Below are 16770 nucleotides of genomic sequence, written 5' to 3' on the forward strand. Positions count from 1 at the left end.
ATTTAGGTGCATGGCATAACAAGTCAAAACATTAAGAAGCACAGTGGAAAATATCCAAACATTTGGAGGCATGATGGAATTAACCCAAAAAATAAATATATTATTCAGATATTTATATTTAGATGCATTCAAATTTTAAATAAAAAAAAATCGACATGAGGTGTATTGTATTTGGGAGAAAATCCCAAATTTGAATGTATGAAGTGCGCTATTATATTTGGGAGAAAATCCCATGTACATTTGAACTGCATGCACACATATGGCGCCTGTTACAGAGTTGTCAGTACACTGACGTGATATATACCTCAAGTCCTCAATGCACGAAAGATTTTACCTGGTTCCATGACTTTCTGACATCGCATCAGGTGGTTAGCAAACCAATAATACGCTGTCGTATATTTTTTCAAGTGAAAAGTTACCAAACATATTGAAGACTATACAGTGGTTACATTGCAAAGGTGCAGCTGAAACAGATAATGTAAACATGTATGGAAGGTCTCGTTTCATTACAAATAACAGAACAAATTTATAAATTCCAACCACATTTGAGTAAAACAATTATTTCAATTATTTTTCGCTCTCCAGCCAACTTTTGATTTACAGAAACAATAAGCTAGAAACAAGACTTGATGATACAAATTAACGAATAGATTGAGCTTCATAATCGTCCCACGGTGCTCTTATACTTTTGTAAGGCGATTTATGTACAGATTCTCTAAATCAAAGCAACCGACTGTTCTGCCTGAGTTCAGTCACTTTCGTAGTCGTCTTCATCTCCGAACGAGAACACAGATGCATCAGCAGCCATTGCCTTGAATTCACTTTCCCTGTTGCTAGTGTCGAGGCCGGAGGTAGGTCCCGCAACAGCACCCCCTTTTGTCTCACCAGCAGAATGTGTAGGTTGGGAGACTGCGTTTCCCAAAGAAACATCTTTGGTCGCACACGCTAAATTTGCAACTTGATCCGACTCGGTCTTTGTTTCTGATCTGGGAGCGGCAGAGACAGTTCCTCCAGCCGCAGAGGCTGCTGGAGCTTTCTTGCTTTTTGATCCAGCTTCTTCGGACTCATTGTCTGAGAACACATCATCTTTATCGTTATTTCCCGAGTCCTTACTTTCTTTTGAAGCATCTAGACCCTGGCCAACTGAGGCTGGAACAGAACCTGACGTTTCATCTGGCTTCTTGGCAACAGTTTCAGAGTTGGCTGCAGCTCGAACAGGGCCATTATAATCTGCCAATACAACTTCCACCTGGAATCCTGGTGAAGGCAGTTTCCTCTGCACACAAACCATGTCACATGGGTTAGAGGAATAAGGAAGTTACATGCATGTGAAAAGAATCGAGATGGCACAACAATCAGTCTTGATATTATTGTAAGCCATGACATGTTTCACATGTACCTTATCAAATCCATCAAGATCGCCAGTGTTTAGAACTTTTCTGTTCTCCATCATGGTTGTGTTTAACCAGCTGGAAAAGCAGAAGAAAACAAAAAAACTGACATTTTAACTTAAGTTTAACAAATGATTAGTTCAATCATGGGTGAGGGTACAGTACAAACCAGTAGAAATCTCCTTGACGGTCATGAAAATGGATTTTGAAGTCCCCAGCCAACTCTGCCAAACCTGGCTCTCCAGGCAGGGCAAAGACCATAACTCCTTTCTTAGGCGCACTAAACCAAAAGTCTTCTGGCTGTGGCATATTAGCAAAAATACTCAAATAGCCAATCAAAATGTCTAACTAATTTTCATCAAAAGCTACGACAACCTACCGACAAATCCTTGGTTCTAGGATGCTTCTTTGAGGAGAAGAGTACACCTGCACATTAAAAGAGCATTAAAGAAAACCTTTCAGATTTACCACTTCAGTCCAATACCGGACAATACCTGATAATATGGCAAATATGTACATAAATCTGGCTTGAAAATAGAAGTCCACCGAGATCATAATCGGACACTAAATAGTTACAGGCCAACACCAATAATAGAATCCCCCTAGGTTTCCTCTTTTGCAAGTGTTAAATTTCACTTGGAATAGGACCAATACTTCAACTAGTTGAGATTGCAGAAATATAAATAGGACCGTATCTCAGAAGTTTATTAGACTATTAGCTATGAAGATTCATGAATGGCATCCAACCCCTAAAGTGGTCTCATCATTGTCAGTTGACCACAAAAGTAGTATGTTAAAGGAAAATTGGTAAAACCATGCAAATGCCATCAACTTTGGCGGAAAAAAAAATTGACAGGAATGATTGACGATTTTGTAGTTATGACAAGCCTAACAAGAAGCTGTATAGGGAAATAACAGACTCTGGTAATTACGTGGACCGATAAGGGATATCAAAGATTAAGCAATTGCAGGAAAATTAATTAGGCGCAGCAAGAATGCAGTAACACACCATTATGATCAGAGACTGTTATGTGGGGCCTAATCCAGTAAGGACACCTATGAAGCCGGAAACCCCTTAGCATGCACCTGCACACAACAGGTGTTAACAGTTGTCAGCACAAAGCTACAGTTAATTTTTTTTGTTGAAGCAAAATCCATATGAGAAGTATACCGACGCCCGGGCTGATTCTCTCCATTGAAGTATGTTAAGATCCTTTCAAAGTATTTGACATACCTCTGGAACACCAATAAAAAGATAAGCACATGAATAAGTAACTCTCTCAAAAAATTAGCACCTGTTAAACATAGACTCACAATTTGACTTGGCAGGACAAGGCCTTTCCCATCCACACATCTTTTCTGGTTGTAGTAGTCAATAGATTCCTCAGCAGTGGGGAAGAACTGCAAAGAAACCGCAAAATTTTCTATAAAGTTTAAAAACAAAGCAGTGATGGCATATGAAAACTTCAAGGAACTTGTTGAAGCATCTTTCAGTTACATGCTACAAGTGTCTAACCTTCAAGTACAGTAGAAGGCTAGAAATCATTAACCCTGTCCTTGCCATTCCAGCCTTACAGTGCACAACAACAACATTCTCAATATCTTCCTTCAACCACGAATATGCACTATGACAAAATGATGTTATTAGTTGAATTGGGGGGCAGTTGTGATCATCAAAAGGGAAACTAGCCACCTGAAACAAGCAATCAATAAATTAGGTATCAAAAACTGCTAATGAACTTCTCAACAATGAAATCCAAAATATGAACAGCCTGAACAAGTCTCAACTGCGTCAATACCAAATTGAAACAGGATAATCATAAAATTGAAATTCTAATAATTTAATATGTTTTTTACTCTCTGAAGTAATTTACTACAAATCCCTCTTCAGCCGTCATCAGACAATAAGTTGAATATTGACAGTCATACTTCTTGATTGTCATTTAAAATACAAAGTACTTAACATATAGGAGGACCTACTAGAAAATAGAAAACACAACCATTTTCCAAAGCTGAACAACACCCAGGCCACATGTGAGGGCAGCCTACCACAGTTCAGATTTTTGTTACTGATGATGCAAGAAACAGACCTAGTTTATTCTATTTATTTTATTCAAGTAACACACCTTCCCCTCAAATAACGATGCATCATAAAGCCTCTCTGAACAAAGATTGTACACTTTGTACTTGTCCTGCACATAAAAAGTAGTAGAAAATAAGGCATAGAATCCCATATGTAGCAATAAGAGAAAAATAAATACACCAGGTCAATAAAAATGTAGAATGCAAACAAGTAGTGGCAGAATCTCCATATATTTTATTAAAACTCAAAGAAATGTCCTAAAAAAAAAAAATCACCTTGTGATAGGTTTCAAAGAATTTAATCACTTCTTCCATGTGGTTTCGGTAGAATCCCTGCATCACATGTCTAAATCCTATCACTGAAATTTAAGTGAAAAACTCAACTGCAAATGAAGGTTAACTTTCTTACCTCAACATATCCGAAAAACCCTGAGCTCATGTCACCAGCAGGGAATCCCATTGCAATTATATTCTCAGTGATATATGTCATATCCAAATCAAATCCTCCATCCTGAAGAAAATGCACATGGTAACAAAAAGATCATTACAAAATGATTGCGATATCCGCATATGAATGAAGATGTATCTTTATAGTCATGGTGGTTATATTTTAGGCACAAAGACAAATGGTGTTGTTCGCAGAAATGCACCACTGTGTCAAAGTCACATAACATTAATTTTTTATGGCCTAAATCATACACCACGGAAAGTGTAGGACAACATAAAACCTAAAAATATATATTTAAATCACACCAAAAAAAAAAGGGACAGAAAGCAAAAGCATTGTGATTCATGACACTGTTATTTGAATGGAGTAAGAAAAAAAATTGAATAAAATCACAACATCAAGAACCACACCTGGTATCTTCGTTTATTTTGAGAGACAACATGGCGAGCCTTGACCTGTACAGCCTTCACTGCACTCTTAGACGAGTCAACCAAGCCCTTGGTAATAGATCCAATAAAACCAGGTTGTGCAGCTGTTGAAGTCCCCTCAGAACTATCATCTGACTGAGGAGATTTTGGAGATGAGCGCAGTCCTAAGCCACTAGTAAGACGTGCAAAAGTTGATTTTCCAGAATTTCCAGTTGGTGAATCCTCTTGTGAGCCAGAAAATGGCTGAGGAATTTTCAAACTTTTGGCCCATGATGATATCCCAGTAGCAGAAATCTTTGATCGTGCATCACTTGCAGAATTATCTGTTGCAGATTCTGTAGTAGGAGAAGGTTTTACTTCAGAAGCCTTCGTAAGAGGCGAAGCTGATGAATCAGCAGATCCAGAATCCATTCTGGCTCCTTAGAGGTCTCAATGGTGATTGATGATAAAATTCACGAACACTGCACATAAGATGTACTGTAATGTCTCACAATAGTAACTGTAAGCATATAAAAACAAAAAAATTAAAAAAAAAAGGAAAGATAAGAGCAATCATCTTACATCTGAAGCACTACAAATAAGGAATTTGCTACCATGAACACAAATACATTGATAATAAAAATAAAATTTTATATGTGCCTAATAGTTAGGAGCTGTTATTGGATGAGAATAAAATATGCAACAGGCTGCAAAAGAACCATGTGATTGGTTCATTTCCCATTTCTACTTTAGTAATCTTTTTTCCTTCCTTATTTCTTCTAATCTATACAATATAAAATAAGAAATAAGGGAGACAGCAAAAATAACGCATGTCCAACGCAAAGAGGAAAAGTGAAAAGGAAGCTAAAGATTGCAAATTTTTTTTCTGAAACATTCAAGCTTTGAATCACCCAAACACCAGCAATGCAGTAACTGACTTAATGAAGTTTCTACCATCTCAAATCAAGCGATACTGACCTCAAACCCAACAACAACTATCACTATTACCTTAGAATTAAAATTGACTTCAAAAGCGAAACTTCATCAAATTTTATAATTATTTCACCGAACATTATAACAACAGCTAATGCAAAAAGCAAGTTTCAATTCAAGCAAACTCATTGTATAAACCTAACCACATAACAATTCTGCAAATAATGGGTCATCAAAAGTCACTACAATTCGTTTACGCCACCCATGATTCACGAAGCTTGAAAATCATACCTTTAGCTGAAACAACGACACAATGCACTCTAAATTAACAAAATTCGCATCTTAAATAGAAAAAACAACCATCACCATCACCGTTACCTTAGTTTCGCTTTGGACACCAATTTAATATTCAATAACAATTCAAATTTAAAGATTCTTGCTTTCACAGTGATTGGTGCAAAAGAAATAATAATAAAATAAAAATAAAATAAAATGAAAACCATATACTAAACTATCAGCTAAAATGTTCAGTTACCATCACAATTTATCAAAAAAATTAACAAAATTATAGCTTTCACACCAACGATACCTCTTTACAAATTTAGAAATGGGAAAGAAATGATACTAAAAGCTGCTAAGTGAACGATTCCAGATCTACGGTGAGGATCTTGTCTTACCGGGATTGGAATTGGAGTCCAGTTGAGATAGTTGCAGAGGATTACACAAAAGATTATGGTGAAGCCAAGCTAGGGCTTGTTTTAGGCAGAGAGAGAGATGACGATGATGAGAGTTTCAATTTTGTGATTTGTGAAGGTTGCGGGGTCACGTGGTCAACGCGTGGGATGCGTTGATTTTGCAGAAACTCTGTAGTGTGATCAGAGATGATGGGTGATTATCATCGGACGGTGAGTGACAGTTTTTAATTAAATGTTAACGGACCAGATCTCGTAAACAGAATAAAACAGTTCTTAGTAATTATTTTAGGTTTTACTGTCATTTCACCTATTATGAGTTCATTTCATTTTCGAATTTTTATTTATTTTTAAACACAAATAATTATCAGATTTTTCCTTAAATTTTTTTTATTTTAATTAAATAAATTGGAAAATTTGTTCAAAGAAATTTTAGAATACCAATAAATGCGAATGCATGGTTGTGATTACATCAGTCATACCGTAAGGTATGGGTACCACGGTTGAACCTTGAATGAATAATACATATTGGACTTTTGTTTTTAAATTAGCAATTTCATTAAAGTCGCAACATGCTCAAATAGACATACAACACATAAAATTAAGCCTCAATTAAGAGTTAGAACAAATCTATTCAATAAATAAAAGAAAAAACCACCGCTACCACAAAAAGTGGAATTAAATATTTCATAAATTTAGCCACATCAGCACCCTATCCAATAAATAAAGGGGTGGGGATTTAATTTTAAGCCCCTCAACAATATATTCCATAATTTGATGTTTGGATTTGCTTTGGCACAATGAAAGTTGTACTTCTTTGTGGATTTGACAATCCCATTAGTTTACCTTTAATATATGCATCAATCGATAATATTTGTAGTTATCAAGATTGATCACAGTTGATGTACTAGGGCATACCATGTATGCTTTAAATTCCAAGATTTTATAATCTGTATTTTTTAACGCAATTTCTTTTTGAAAATTATACAATTCTAAGAACATCTCCAAAAGACTTTATTAATTTTAATTTTTAAATATATATTTTCTTACTTATATGTTAAAAAGAAGAGTGAGAAAATATATTATTTTTCAAAAAGCTCTTCAAATACAAATAAGTTAATATTATTTTAATCAAATAAATATTTTATAAAAAAAATAATAATTAAAGCACTTCTCTCTCTTTCTCTAATAAAAAATAATAAAATATAAATTGAAATAGATGCTACTGTAGCAAAAAAAGAAATAGTTAATACCATTAAATGAGTCTAAACATTCAATTAGACCTTCAGTATATCTTTGTGTTTAACTTAAGATTTTCCTTATTAGATTCTGTTTATTTCATTTTTAATTTCATTAGGTCGTTAATTTCGTTCTTTTGGAGGTTTAAATGCTGATGTAACTCTTTAAATAATTAATAAAATTTTATTTAAATTTTTTTTTAGAGATACTCCAAGTAACCAATCTTTGATTGTACCCCATAAAAATGAGTTGTGTAAAGGGCACTTATTAATTTTTTAAAACAAACCCATAACCAAGGGAATATGAGAAAAATTAATATAAAATGAAATGGTGACCATATTAAATGAGAACAATTCTTGACATGTATATATACATGATTGAAACTAGGAATTTGTTGCTAGAATTGCAGTTTCTATTGGAGAATTTAGAAAACTTATGTACAATCACTATCAATTAACTTTATCAACTAAATTGTTTTTCAAAAGGGGTCATGCATCAGCTGATGACAGTTCAAGAGTGAGAGATCATGCTTCAATGGAAACCATGCTTAACTTGTTCTTCTTCCATTCCATGACCCAATATGACTTCTTAGCCTTCTTCTCAGTTGCTAGTAATCCCCTTATTGCCAAGAATGTGGTGAGCCCTAACACTTATAGCAGGAATTTGCTTCAATGATTTTACTGCCAATGGGTTATTGGCACTCTGCATATTAAAATAAAAAAAATCGTCAGGAAAAAAAAAACAATTAAACAAGTTGTAGAGCATTAGAACTAATTAATGTTGTGAATTTAATTAAATTACCATTTGGCAAGTTCCAGTTTCAAGGTCACATATGGGGAAGTCATGAGGGCAGCAGCTGTAATGGTCTTCACAGCAAGTAGCAGATTCAATAGGGCAGCAACCCCATCCGAAGCAGAAGTCACCATACTCATACATGCAGCAGCAAGTGCTCCCCGAGGGACAAGTGTAGTAGTCGTCGCAAACGGTGGGGGAGCTCGGAGGAGGGTTCACCGGAGAGGGAGGCGAGGGCCCGGGATTAGGCGGGTTCTGGCCTTTCTTGATCGGATATGACGGCTCAATGGCAATGCCACACTTGCCGGTCTTAGTGTTCACATTACGTTCCATTCTGATGTATCCGCTTTCACCCCAGTCGGGTCCCCATGAGTTTCTCACAATCCAGTAGTCCAAGTGACCATCGGTACCATATCCAACAGCAATAACGCCATGGTCTAGTTCTGTTCCGCAGGTTCCAGTGAATACGCCCTAATGAATCAACCCAAAAAAATATACACCAAGTTTTATGTCACTGTTCATGTAATGTAATGTGACAAAAAGAAAATTGTTGCTTCTTAGGAGTTGAGTTGTTATACCGATTTGTAGAGCTGGAAGGCCATGCCACCGGCTTCAATGGCAACGCTAACTGGTTGGCTTGCGACAGCCTTTTGCAACGATTTCTCATCGTTTTGCGGAACATCTTCGTACCCATCAATGGTTACAACATGTGCATTTTTCTGCATAGGCGAAAAAAGTGATAGAAAATTAATTAGGAGAAATTTTGAAAGCGGATTAATCAAACATTTGATGCATTTATGTATATGCATGAGTGTCTATATGTACCCTGTTGGGATCACAACTTCCATCAGTAGCCTTGTAAGGGTAATCCTCTTCGGTGTCAATGCCGCCATTTTTTATGATGAATTTGAATGCATAGTCCATGAGACCTCCATTGCATCCCTGGTTATATTGCTTGTCACAATCAACCAGCTCCTGCTCCGACAAGGAGATTAGATCCCCTGTTACAATCTGGTTTATTCCCTCCACTGCACCAACTGTAGAGAATGCCCAGCAACTTCCTGTATTCACCAGATTTGTCCAAAATTTAAGGGTTTTTATATGTTATTTCAATCCCAACGATTTGAAGAAAGTTTTTAATTCAATTCAACCTTAACAAATATTAATTTTCCAAATACAAATATTAATTTTTTTATTTGGATAAATATGTATTGGAAAATAGTTTTAAAAATATTATAAGATTGTAACATCTAGTCACGTCCAACAACTATTTCTTAATCAATAAGCCACATCACAAACTTTTTTAATCGAAGTCACATGCAAGAGATTCCACAAAATCAAGCTATTTCAAACACAAGCAATTAGGCAAACTAGTTTTAAAAATATTATAAGATTGTAACATCTAGTCACCTCCAATAACTATTTCTTAATCAATAAGCCCATCACAAACTTTTTTAATCAAAGTCACATGCAAGAGATTCCACAAAATCAAGCTATTTCAAACACAAGCAATTAGGCAAACAAATATAATTGATCCCCACATGAAAAGTCAATCAAGGTGCATAATACGAATCAAATTGCAAATGACCTTAAAATATATCCAAAAACAAAAATCGTGACTTACCACATTGGCCTTGATCCTTGACAGGTCCAACGGCACCCTTAGCTCTCCAATCAACGGTCTCCGGCAACGCGTCGCCGTGCTTATACACATACCTGTCGCTGCTCTTGGCGTTGCCATTACCGGCCCTAAGAGCCTTCTTCCTCTCCATCTTGGCACCCAAATACATGTTCCTGAACTCATCGTTAGTCAAATCGGCAAACTTGTTTAAACCCACTTTGTAGGTCCTGGCAACCGCGTTATGTTCGTTAACAAACTTCAAGTTATCCTTGAAAATCTCGAACCGCCTCTCTTTTTCACCCAACGCATTGTAGTTCTTGCCGTGCTTCACCAACCAATGTTCGTACATCATCCTCATGTGGGATTCCGACATGTTTCCCCCGCCGTTGCCATGCATGCGGTTGTAGTCGATGATTGACATGTCTAGGGCAAAAGTTGACGTAAACAAAAAGAAACACAAACACAAGAACGTAGTCACCAAGGTTAAAGAAGAAGAAGCCATTGTGAAAGGGGGAGAGTTTATTGAATATGGTGAGATTTGAAGAAATTATATAGATGGGATTCTGATTAAAGGAGAAGGAAGTTGCGTTGAAATAGGAGTGTTGTGTAACACGCTAGGTCATGGGGGCGCGGTGAATGTTTTTGCCTATATTTGGTTAATTTAACTGCATGTGTGATTGTGATTAATAGTGGTGATAAGATTTTGACCAAAACTATCGTTTTTAGGGAGATTTTGTAATTAATGAATGTTGGGTAGTTATGAGTTCAAAGTTTTGAGTCATCATCCTCCTGGCTAATAAGAGCAGGGCATGCATTGTGTTTATTTATTTTATTTCATGAAAGAATTGGTTTATTATTGAACTAGCCCTTGTGGTTTCGGAAAGTAACATTTGAGTCCATATGTTTGTTACTTATGTCTTATTAAAAAGTTCTTGGTGGTTGTCCACGAGTTTATTATTCATTTTTGTTAGCAAAAAGTAAGTAATCAAAATTACGGCGAAATTTTGAGTGCTCTTATTATTTATACTCTTGTTAATGTTTATTTGTATATTGTGTTCATATTTAATTAGTTGAGAGATACATTTAATAAGAATCTAATGAAAAATAATATATAAACTAAAATTATCTAAAACTTTCTCATAAATTAAAAAAATTCTTTAATTGTTTCTATCTTCATTTTTTTTTTCTTGTTTAACTTTGATACCAATTTTGTAACACTTTGATTAAATATACAAGGATAAAAATTCGCGCGTGAATTTTTGCGACGAAGTGTCCAAGATGGATGGTATTTGATAGGGACTAATATGATACAGATGATAAGAATATGGAACTCAATGTTACCTTGTTAAATTATAGGGACTGATTTGATAATTACTTTTTTTTTTTTTATTTTGGCTAAAAAGTTTCTTTATTGGTTTGGATTTAATTAACGGATTTCGTGCCCATCAAAACTTGTAAGGTGACTTGTTTGAATAGAATTGGTTAGCTAAACTAACCTTGTATTGTTTTATTTTTTTTACTTGTTGACTATGATTATTGAGTTTTATTCGAAAGTGGACATGTGAAATTGAATCTGCGTAAACATAAAAATAATGTACGCATATCTTTTGTATTTAGTAATTTAATATTTTTAATCTTTAAATTGTTGGGTTCTCTATTGTCTAAAATATTTTAGAGATAAGGGTTATGACACGATTTGTCTTCTTCATCAAACTATTTGCTGTCCCATGTGATCTTGATCTACTTCAGAGTGGGTGGGAGATGGGTAGGAGATTTCCATGGATTTTCTTGACTAGATAATGTAAGAATGCATTGTATTACTTTTATTATTCTTCAAATTTGACATCCCAAGAATTAGGATTATGAAGTGTGATAATAGTTGACAAATATTATTAAAGTCTCACTTCAATTATAAGTAACATTGAAATGTATCCAACTTGTGATAGAAAAATATATGGAAGTTTTTTTTTTTTAGCCTAATCATATGGTTCGAATTAGATAGCACCCACTTGTATACAGGAGTACATAAAAAAAAAAAAAATATAACTAATAATTGTCTTTAATCTCAATTTTCATTTCTTTGAAACTAATAACATAACAAACTTTTGAATACAATCACACAAAGAAAGCATGCAAATCAATGTACAACTACAACATTTTTTATCGTTAAAAATAAATAAACATAGAAATTTGTGTCGAAATTTAAGTCACATTTTTCCGAGTCACTAAATAAATCTTCTAATATAAAAGGGGATAAAACTATAGTGCAACTGTGGTATTATATTATAGCTGTACTTAATCATTGGATCTAATCCACAGTTGTCATTATAGTTAGATTCAGTGATTAGATGCAGCTGTGGTATGATACCACAGTTGCACCATAACTGAACCCTATAAAAGAGCTGTTGATTTCTTGGGAGGAGAAAAAAAAAAAAAAGAGATGTGAAGTAAATCACAAGACTTTCGATTGTTTACACTTTAGAGGATTGCTAAGTTTTTGGTAATATCAACACGTAACTCTCTATTCCATAAACAATTGGATTAATATAATTAACAATTTTTAAGTAAAAAATTTTCGAGTCACGAAATAAATCATCCAATATACAACGGTTATTGATTTCTTGGGGGCCGAAAAAAAAAACACAAAACCACGAGACTTTCAATTGTTTAAACTTAAGAAGATTGCTAAGATTTTGGTAATATCAACAAGTAACTCTATGTCTCTATCCATAAATAATTGGATTAAGATAGTTTTTTTTTTTTGAAAATTTAAAATTACTTAGAGAGTTACAATATTTCACAATCTACGCATAATATTTTATATGATGAACAAAGAAGATAAATCTTTTATTGGTATGTTTTGAGAGAAATTTACACGAGATAAATTTACCACACCCCGGCATGACAATTTACCACATAACTCGAACAATTACCCATCATAAATTCTACTGGTTCTTTAAATATAAAATTTTGTTATCACACAATAAGATCTATCAATAATGTCACTTCAAGATTTATTACTTTATAATAAAGTAGACTTCGGTGACAAACCTATCGGTGACAAACCAATCTGATGCAAGTTTTTCTCGTATCTTTGCTAATCTACTTGGCAATGGCAATCATTGCACATTGGCTGCAGCTCTTCGACTAGCGTTGAGCCCAATAACCTGGCCCATAAATAACCCTTATTATTTAGCCCTTGTTTACATGGTTCATTGCATGTTTTAATGGATTGATGTATGACCCAATTCAGCATCGTTCATTGATAGATATTTTGAAAAAAAAAAAATTATGTTACAAATAATTATTGATTTATTTCCAAAAAATAAAATAAAATCTACCGAAATCTAACTAATCAATTATATGATGAGGTAGCTTGGATATCTTATTTTTAATAGACCATATCTATCTTTAAATATTTAAAAATATAAAAAATCTATCTCCACAAATATATACATGAACAACTTAAAACACTTTTTGATAGAAGTGATAAAAAGTCATTTATCACTGGGGTTTGGATGATTCCCATTCATATGAATAGAGATTAGTGGCAACCTTACACTAAAAGAAGAAGATAATAATCAATATTTTTATACTTACGAAATTGAATTACAAAACTTGTGTAGCAAACACCATATAATATGACATGACGTCATTATAAATTGTCATGTCTTATATGGTTACTTACTTTATCATTTTACTTTCATGTGATGATATATAATAAAAGGGTTATGACATAGGATGGTTGTGTACATTTCAAAGGCATAATTTGAACTACAAGCGTCTGTTTTTGGCATAAAATATACTATTTTGAAGTTTGTGACAAGACAAATAAAAAATTTCACTTCTTTCCTAATTGTTTTTCAGTTTTAAGATATTTTCTTATTTTTTCTAGGATTTTTATCTTTTTTTTAGAATTCAGATTTGAACATTGTTTGTTTTCCTTTTCTTATTTTGATTAGGAACATTTTATTATAAAATAATATTTTCAGTTTTCCTATTTTGATAAATTCATAATATTTAGAGTTATTATATAAAGAACTTAAAATCCTAACTTTGTCAATTTTATAACTATTCAATAAACTTTATTATTCAGAATCTTTGTTTCAACTATTTTCGAACTTTTACATTTATGTTTCATCAGGTTATGTGATGTCACATCAATTGATATCCAAATTCCATATCCTTACTTTACAAGAATATTCAATAAAAATTTAATCCTGGCCAAAATCAAGCTGCTGTCCGAAAGCTTTCTTAATTGATTCTAATCAATGAACAATCTAGTTAATATTAGCTTTTATGCCTTTGCCCTGTTACCTGATTTTGGTTTCTCATTTTTCATGGACTGCTTCTATATATCAACTAACCAAATAGTTTTACTTCCCCAGATACCTAGTGAGACTTAATAAGTACAGGGGGCCATTTTTTCACAAGAAAAGGAAAAGAAAATCCCTATCCAAGTGCATGTGTCATTGCTTTGTGTTGGATTTTTCATGCGGTCTTGTCTATTTTTCTTGATTGCCAAATGCCAAAGAAGGGAATGGAAAATTCTCAAATACATTCATGATCCAAGAGCATGTGAAAGACAATGTTTAAAATAGATGCTAAAAATATTATTGTTCAAAAACTTGAAAATTGTTGTTAATAAGAACAAGCAGAGGTATAAAGTTATGGATAAAACCTTGGCAATTGGGACTGCAACAACTTGATGATGAATTTTTCAGTTCTGCTATTTACCCCAGGTCAAACCCCAAAAGTAATTGAAGCGACGTCGTTTCCTCTTTTTTTTTTTTTTTCTCCCTAAAACGACGCCGTTTGGTTTAGTTAGCATCAACCCCAATTGCTCTCTCTTCCTCTTCGTTTTAGAACCAATCACAAACACTGTAAAACCCTTTAAGCTAAACCCACATAGATGGACCAACATACTTCTAAAAAGAACGAAACACCCATTCATCTTGAGATTCTTCACTACTTTGACTCTTCTTGAATAATTCCAAAAGGGAAAAAATAAAAAAAGAATTAGGTTTATGTCACATTAGAGAGCAACTTTGTACTATACATTCTTCAAGCCGAGCTGAGGAAACTGAAGTTCAAAGTTATCAGGACAGATTTAGATCCATATACATTTATACACATACATGAATTACCAGCAACGTGTCATTGGATTTTCACATGCACACATGCATGTTATTTTTTGCAAAATGAAAAGTACTTAATTTCTCTAAGCAAAAGCACTTCTTAGTTCGTTCTCATATGCTTAGATTACAAGCTTAATTACTCTTGAATTATACCAAAAAAAAGAAAAAAAAGAAAGGAGAACTTGTTTCTAAATTTTACATTAAGTCTTGTTTCTGCCAGGCGTGATGGTTGTCGGTAGTGGTGGTGACGATGGTGTTAACATATATGTTTTCATAATATTGATTTTGATGATAACAAACAAGATTAAGAATGATTAATCTTTTAAACTCAAATTATTTTTATACATTTTAAATAAATCATTATTTTTACATTATAAAGGTTTTATATTTAATGGAAAAATGATTTTATGAAAATGATTGTTTTTATTCTTTTTAAATAAATCATTATTTTCACATTATAAAGGTTTCATATTTAATGGAAAAATGATGCTATGAAATCAAAGTGTTTTGGACTAAAATGAATGTATTTTAAAACCTTTGATATTGTTTTTGAATTTCGGATTTGGACTTATTTGAAACTATTTAAATATTTTGGGTCATTTTATAATTTCACATAGTTTGGGTGAAATCATAATTTCAGAAAGTTTTGGGATTGACAAAGTTATATTTAGAAATTCTGAAATTGGATCCATTTGTAAAGTTTCATAACATTTTAGGCCATAATACAGTTTTATAAAGTTTTGGGGTCAAACTATAATTTTGGAAAATAGTTCACTGTAGCAAGCGGAAATCCGGACTGTGACAAACGGAAGTCCGGATTTTAGGCAGAATCTATCCGAATTAAAAGCGGAATTCCGGATCTTGACAAACGGAAATCCAGTTGTTGGGCAGTAAGCTACTGAGCGTAAGCGAAAATCCGGATGTGACAAAGCAGAAATTCGGATATTCAGAAATTCAAATTTGTGGCTGTAACGGTAACATTAAGCGGAATTCCGGATGTCCATAACCGGTAATCCGGTTACGACCAAAATGTGCATAACGGCTAGTTTTTGAGCTCAAACTATATAAACTCAAAACTAATTCATTTTTGGTAATCCAAGCAAGCAAGAACAAGTGCACACAACATATATTGAGCTTCAACTTCGTGAATCATCATTCATTAAATCATCTTTGTTCTTCAATTTGTATATCCACTCTTAAAGAGAGATTGATTGTTGTATTTTTCATTTCACATCAAATTGTGAGAGTACAAGTGTGAGAAACACTTGGGGTGAAGAGATTGGAGATATAATCTCTTGTTGTAAAGGTTCATTGACACCTTGAAGTCAATTGTAATCGTTTGAAGCCTTGGAAAGGCTTGGATAGTGAAATTCTCAAGCCCGGTGTGCTTGGAGGCGTGGACGTAGGCGGGGATTGCCGAACCACGTAAAAATCCTTGAGTTTGCTTTCTCTTCCCTTGCTCTTTAATTATTGTACTTTGATTGAACTTATTGCTTTCAATTTTTATTAAGACATTAGATTGCTTGTTGTGTGGATTTGCTAGGATAATTTTTAAAATTTCAATTCACCCCCCTCTTGGGTTGCACACTTATATTTCATTTAGTATCAGAGCGAGGTGCTCTTGTGTAGACTTAACCGTCTAGAGTTAAAGATCCATAGCAACCCAAATTAGTTCAACTTTCATGGAAGGCCAATCCACCACTAGACCTCTATTCTTTGATGGTAATGACTATCCTTATTGGAAAACTAGGATGAGAGTGTTTTTACAAGCCTTAGATTATGAACTATGGGAAATAGTTTGTGATGGTTCATTCATTCCTAGGAAGAATGTTTTAAGTGAATTGGATAAAAAAAATATATCTTTAAATTCCAAGGCTATGAATGCTTTATTTTGTGCCTTAGATAAAAAGGAATTTCATAGAGTTTCAAATTATTCTAATGCTTATGAAATTTAGAGAAAATTTAAAATTGTGTATGAGGAGATTGCAAACGAGGAGGGATTTAATGAAATGTCGAATTTGGCACTT

The 16770-nt window shown here is 33.8% G+C and overlaps 2 protein-coding genes across 3 annotated transcripts; both read right to left on the bottom strand.

Moving 5' to 3' along the window:
- Positions 1-501: 501 nt before the first annotated feature.
- Positions 502-6106, bottom strand: LOC102613405 (phosphatidylinositol 3,4,5-trisphosphate 3-phosphatase and protein-tyrosine-phosphatase PTEN2A). Of its 2 annotated transcripts, none has more exons than XM_006486961.4 (13): positions 5939-6106; positions 4332-4810; positions 3883-3984; positions 3750-3806; positions 3518-3583; positions 2908-3084; positions 2706-2792; positions 2563-2627; positions 2401-2477; positions 1771-1817; positions 1561-1691; positions 1400-1469; positions 502-1276 (listed from the first exon to the last, which is right to left on the bottom strand). In XM_006486961.4, exons 2-13 carry the CDS (start codon positions 4758-4760, stop codon positions 749-751), a joined length of 1836 nt encoding a protein of 611 aa, XP_006487024.2. In that variant the 5' UTR covers positions 4761-4810; positions 5939-6106; the 3' UTR covers positions 502-748. The 2 variants fall into 2 exon arrangements, with proteins under 2 accessions (XP_006487024.2, XP_006487025.2); XM_006486962.4 differs by having other exon boundaries at positions 4332-4848; positions 5939-6100.
- A 1398-nt stretch (positions 6107-7504) lies between these two features.
- On the bottom strand, positions 7505-10265 carry LOC102613886 (cysteine proteinase RD21A-like). Its single transcript, XM_006486963.4, has 5 exons — positions 9609-10265; positions 8810-9045; positions 8563-8703; positions 7994-8455; positions 7505-7894 (listed from the first exon to the last, which is right to left on the bottom strand). The coding sequence occupies exons 1-5, from the start codon at positions 10105-10107 to the stop codon at positions 7793-7795; spliced, it is 1440 nt and encodes a 479-aa protein (XP_006487026.2). The 5' UTR covers positions 10108-10265; the 3' UTR covers positions 7505-7792.
- Positions 10266-16770: the final 6505 nt, after the last annotated feature.

Source organism: Citrus sinensis, chromosome 8 (assembly GCF_022201045.2).
Source record: "Citrus sinensis cultivar Valencia sweet orange chromosome 8, DVS_A1.0, whole genome shotgun sequence".
Classification (NCBI taxonomy): Eukaryota; Viridiplantae; Streptophyta; class Magnoliopsida; order Sapindales; family Rutaceae; genus Citrus; species Citrus sinensis.